Source organism: Salmo salar, chromosome ssa10 (genome assembly GCF_905237065.1).
Source record: "Salmo salar chromosome ssa10, Ssal_v3.1, whole genome shotgun sequence".
In the NCBI taxonomy this organism is placed as follows: domain Eukaryota; kingdom Metazoa; phylum Chordata; class Actinopteri; order Salmoniformes; family Salmonidae; genus Salmo; species Salmo salar.
In genome coordinates, this window is record NC_059451.1 from 41,443,503 (window position 1) to 41,449,549 (window position 6,047).

The 6,047-nt window shown below is 44.4% G+C and overlaps 1 protein-coding gene across 1 annotated transcript in view; it reads left to right on the forward strand.

The window, feature by feature from the left end:
• The window catches only part of LOC106560417 (pituitary adenylate cyclase-activating polypeptide type I receptor-like), a 57,932-nt gene extending 53,560 nt beyond the window's left edge, over positions 1-4,372 (forward strand). Inside the window, exons 10-13 of the mRNA XM_014123307.2 lie at positions 66-157; positions 541-670; positions 872-913; positions 1,245-4,372. Of these exons, the coding sequence (XP_013978782.1) occupies positions 66-157; positions 541-670; positions 872-913; positions 1,245-1,580 (600 nt within the window). The 3' untranslated portion in view covers positions 1,581-4,372. The remainder of the gene's footprint in view (positions 1-65; positions 158-540; positions 671-871; positions 914-1,244) is intronic.
• The last annotated feature ends 1,675 nt before the right edge of the window (positions 4,373-6,047 follow it).

Genomic DNA, 6,047 nt, shown 5'->3' on the forward strand with positions numbered 1-6,047 from the left:
ATCCTAACTCCACTCTAACCCTAATCCACCCAGCCCTAACGCCTCCTCTTCCTCCACTGCTCCAGGTCAACTTCATCATCTTCATCAATGTGATCCGTATTCTGGTACAGAAGCTCAAGTCTCCAGGCGTGGGGGGCCACGACACTGGCCACTCCATGTGAGTCTCAGAGAAACACACACATGCATGCACACATGCACGCACGCACGCACACACACACACACACACACACACACACACACACACACACACACACACACACACACACACACACACACACACACACACACACACACACACACACACACATGCATGAACACACACACACACACGTGTAAAGGTGGTGCCAGACACAAAGACATTATTGTGACTCTTATCTGTTCTCTCTCTCTCTCTCTGTGTGTGTGTGTGTGTGTGTGTGTGTGTGTGTGTGTGTGTGTGTGTGTGTGTGTGTGTGTGTGTGTGTGTGTGTGTGTGTGTGTGTGTGTGTGTGTGTGTGTGTGTGTGTGTGTGTGTGTGTGTGTGTGTGTGTGTGTGCGCAGGAGGCTGGCTAAATCCAGTCTGTTCCTGATCCCTCTGTTTGGGATGCACTACATGGTGTTTGCCTTCCTACCAGAGAACACAGGAGAGGAGGCCCGTATCTTCATAGAGCTGGGCCTGGGATCCTTTCAGGTAGGGGCGTGATGGGTCGTGGTAGGGGTGTGCCTGCGTGCCTGCGTGCCTGCACACGTGGTTTGGGTGTGACACTACTGCATAGGGGAATATGTGTTACAAAGTCAGTTACATTTGACATCCAGTAGTATATTATTTTGTAATAATGTAGCTAGTTAATATAACTGGAAAACTCACTTTCTATTCCTTCTTCTTCCCCAGGGCTTTGTGGTGGCTCTGCTCTACTGTTTCCTAAATGGAGAAGTAAGCAGTAACCAACACAATTACAATGACAGAATTAGAATCTAGAATTACAGTGATTTTGATTGAATAACTCGCAGCGTTCTTACTGCAGAGACATAGATGAAAATCCAAAATCGTTTCTGATTGACTGCTATCTCAAGTCTCTGATGTCAAGATTATTTTATGTACTGAACGCTGTGTACAGACCTCTCAATGTGCTTTCAAATGACAGAGTGCTCTCTCTCTTTCTCTCTCTCTGTGTGTGTGTGTGTTTGTGCCTGTGTGCGTGCATGCATATGCATGTGTGTGTGTGCGTGCATATGCATGTGTGTGCGTGCATCCGTGTGTCCAGGTGCAGGCAGAGCTGAAGAAGCGTCTATGGAAGTGGCAGATCCAAGGTTATCTGAGCTACAGTAGGAGAAGACGTACCCTCTTCACAGAGAGCTCCACTGTCACACAGATCTCTGTTCTGGAGAAGTCCTCCCCCAAGGAGCTGCCCTGCACACACACACTCACGCACATCAACAAACATACACTCACACACACTTCTGTCCCGAGCTATACTGACACACAAACACTCACACACACTGACACACAAACACTCACAAACAGCTCTGTCTCAATCTGTGATGACACAAACACCCTCACACACAACACCGACTCACTCACACACAACTCAACAGTCTGAGAGAACAAAAAATCACGCTCTCTCTCTCTCTATTCCCAATCCTCCCTCTTCTTTTCTTCCTCCCCTCTCTCAAGGATGGTCTACACCTTGACTCTATAGTGCCCAAATCTCAGATAGGCCTGTTTCAGTCTAGAGAGATCTAAATGTTGTTCCATAGACTGAGCTGTCTGTTGTGTTGACTCACTGGCTTGGCTGTGTGGTTCCATAGACTGAGCTGTCTGTTGTGTTGACTCACTGGCTTGGCTGTGTGGCTCCATAGACTGAGGAAGAGTTATACAGAAATAATAGCAAATTATCGCAATGGCCACAGATTGACCAGATTCCCAAATGAAGCAAGCTTTATAGTGTCTACAATATACTGTATCTTCCATAGTACAAGTAAATACACAGCCTTGTCTGTTAGGGCTTTCTAAATGGACTGTGCTGTGTTTGGGTGGGTTGCTGCTATTGTTGCCAGACATGGACTTGCTGGCTGTGTGGTCTGGTCACTAGACACTAGTGGACTCTAGTGGATGCTAGTGGACTCTAGTGGACTGCGCTTGTGTCCAGAGTAGAAATGGACTGGCCCCGGTGTGTTTGAAATGCAGAGTAGTGATAAATTGAACATATTGATTGAGAGGAAGAGGTTCAACTGACCTCTCTCCCCTCATCAACCTGAAGGAAGAGATTCAACTGACCTCTCGCCTCTCATCAACCTGTAGGAAGAGGTTCAACTGATCTCTCTCCCCTCATCAACCTGAAGGAAGAGGTTCAACTGACCTCTCTTCCCTCATCAACCTGATAGAAGAGGTTCAACTGATCTCTCTCATCAACCTGAAGGAAGAGATTCAACTGATCTCTCTCATCAACCTGAAGGAAGAGGTTCAACTGACCTCTCTCCCCTCACCAACCTGATAGAAGAGGTTCAACTGATCTCTTCTCATCATCCTGAAGGAAGAGGTTCAACTGACCTCTATCCCCTCATCAACCCGAAGGAAGAGGTTCAACTGACCTCTCTCCCCTCATCAACCTGGAGGAAGAGGTTCAACGGACCTCTCTCCCCTAATCAACCTGAAAGAAAAGGTTCAACTGATCTCTCTCATCAACCTGAAGGAAGAGGTTCAACGTACCTCTCTCCCCTCATCAACCTGGAGGAAGAGGTTCAATGGACCTCTCTCCCCTAATCAACCTGAAGGAAGAGGTTCAACTGATCTCTCTCCCCTCATCAACCTTAAGGAAGAGGTTCAACTGACTTCTCTCCCCTCATCATCCTGAAGAAAGAGGTTCAACTGACCTCTATCCCCTCATCAACCCGAAGGAAGAGGTTTAACTGACCTCTCTCCCCTCATCATCCTGAAGGAAGAGGTTCAACTGACCTCTATCCCCTCATCAACCTGGAGGAAGAGGTTCAACTGACCTCTCTCCCCTCATCAACCTGAAGGAAGAAGTTCAACTGATCTCTCTTCCCTCATCAACCTGAAGGAAGAGGTTCAATGGACTCTGTCTTCTCATCAACCTGAAGGAAGAGGTTCAACTGACCTCTCTCCTCTCATCAACCTGAAGAGGTTCAACTGTCCTCTCTCTTCTCATCAACCTGAAGGGTACAGAGAAGAACAACCACTTCTACCTTATGGATTGTAATGCAACATGTTGCACAGTGCACTAGCATGTATGGAGCACTACACTGTAAAGATTATTATTTATATAGACCTTGTTTTTTGTTGTTATTAATTGTCTTAAAACCAGTTGAGCTGACAGCCGTTGTGTACTGTTTCGCTATGGCTTTAGTCATCCATCTAGCAAGAGGGCAATATTTTAATAATGTAGTGTTGTTCCCCCCCAGAAAGCTATGACCTTTGGCTTTCACCTGGAATTGTTTATCTATGTCTGAGAAAAAAAGGAAAAAAAACTTTTCATCCCATATGATCTAGTACACAGTAAAGGTATACTAAAACAAATACAAAAATTATGATATGATAAAATAACATACAGTTGGGAATGAATAAGCCTTTTCATACTTTATAATATGTCCATATATAGTTAATCTGTTTTCGGAACATTTACCCAAAATATTTCACATTCTTTATTACTTTACCAAACATACAGTGCCTTCGGAAAGCACTTTCTCCACATTTTGTTACATTACTACCTTATTCTAAAATGGATTAAATGAAACTAAATCCTCAGCAATCTACACACAATACCCTTTAATGACAGAGCAAAAACTGATTTTTAGACATTTAGCAAATGTATAAAAATGTTTAAATAGAAATACCTGATTTACAAAGGTATCCAGACCCTGCGCTAAGAGATTTGAAATTGAGCTCAGGTGCATCCTGTTTCCATTGATCATCCTTGAGATGTTTCTACAACTTGATTTGAGTCCACCTGTGGTAAATTCAATTGATTGGACATGATTTGGAAAGGCACACACCTGTCTATATAAGGTCCCACAGTTGACAGTGCATGTCAGAGCAAAAACAAAGCCATGAGGTCGAAGGAATTGTCCGTAGAGCGCAGAGACAGGATTGTGTCGAGGCACAGATCTGGGGAAATGTGCCAAAAAATGTCTGCAGCATTGATGGTCCCCAAGAACTCAGTGAAGTTTGGAATTGCCAAGACTCTTTGTAGAGCTGGCCGCCCGGCCAAACTGAGCAATCAGAGAGAAGGTGTCAATGTCGTGTGTGTAGGTGGCAGGGAAGTCAGTCGCAGGAGAAACCAACTTGGTGTAACTGGAGTAGTTTAATTAAGATAAAACAAACTCCAAAAACCAATGTACATAAATAAAATAACATGGGTAAAATAACCCGTCGCGCACCAATACAAATCCACGACCACATAACAACAAACAATTTCTGACAAGGACATGAGGGGAAACAGAGGGTTAAATACACAACATGTAATGAATGGGATTGGAACCAGGTGTGTAGGAAGACAAGACAAAACCAATGGAAAATGAAAAATGGATCAATGATGGCTAGAAGACCGGTGATGTCGACCGCCAAGCACCACCCGAACAAGGAGGGGCATCGACTTCGGCAGAAGTCGTGACAGAAGGGCCTTGGTCAGGGAGGTGACCAAGAACCAAATGGTCACTCTGACAGAGCTCTAGAGTTCCTCTGTGGAGATGGGAGAACCTTCCAGAAGGACGACCATCTCTGCAGCACTCCACCAATCAGACCTTTATGGTGGAGTGGCCAGACGGAAGCCACTCCTCAGTAAAAGGCACATGACAGCCCACTTGGAGTTTGCCAAAAGGCACCTAAAGACTCTCAGACCATGAGAAACAAAATTCTCTGGTCTGATGAAACCAAGATTGAATACTTTGACCTGAATGTCAAGCGTCACGTCTGAAGGAAATCTGGCACCATCCCTACGGTGAAGCATGGTGATGGCAGAATTATGCTGTGGGGATGTTTTTCAGCGGCAGGGACTGGGAGACTAGTCAGAATCGAGGGAAAGATGAACGGAGCAAAGTACAGAGAGATCCTTGATGAAAACCTGCTCCAGAGCTCTCAGGACCTCAGACTGGGGCGAAGGTTCACCTTCCAACAGGACAACAACACTAAGCACACAGCCAAGACAAGGCAGGAGTGGCTTTGGGACAAGTCTCTGAATATCTTTGAGTGGCCCAGCCAGAGCCCGGACTTAAACCTGATTGAACATCTCTGGAGAGACCTGAAAATAGCTGTGCAACAACGCTCCCCATCCAACCTGACATATCTAGAGAGGATCTGCAGAGAAGAATGGTGTGCCAAGCTTGTAGCGTCATACCCAAGAAGACTTGCGGCTGTAGTCGCTGCTAAAAGTGCTTCAACAAAGTACTGAGAAATGGTCCGAATACTTATATAAATGTAATATTTCAGTTTTTTTTTAAATAAATTAGCAAACATTTCTAAAAACCTGTTCATGCTTTGTCAATATAGGGTATTGTGTGTAGATTGATGAGGGAAAAAAACAATTTAATCAATTTTAGAATAAGGCTGTAACGTAACAAAATGTGGAAAAAGTCAAGGGGTCTGAATACTTTTCCGAAGGCACTATCTTGACATTAGTGATAGTCAAAATCTGTTACATTTGTGAACGTCTCAATCAACATTTGGGCCATTTAAACAGCGTGCGTCCCTCTTATAGACAAGGGGAGAAGGGCTATGTAAAGGCATCGATTATGTCGCTCTGACCATATGCAATGTGTCTGCCTCCAAAGTAAAACAAATGTTTGACTTCCACACAAAATTACTTCTTAACTAATTTTAGGTTTAAGGAAGTGTGTAGATTGCATTCTTTATTGTAGAGCTATGTTGTATTTAGATCCGCCTGCTCGAGACAAATTCAGCGATTGCTTTGCCATGTCTGTGCTGTGAAGCAGTCGAGCTGGATAAATGTTTTTCTAAGGACCGCCCCTTTGATGTCACATTGCAGTGAAGTGATATAAATTGATGTAGTGATGAAACCGACGACCAGAGGGAGGCAAATACAAGTTTATTC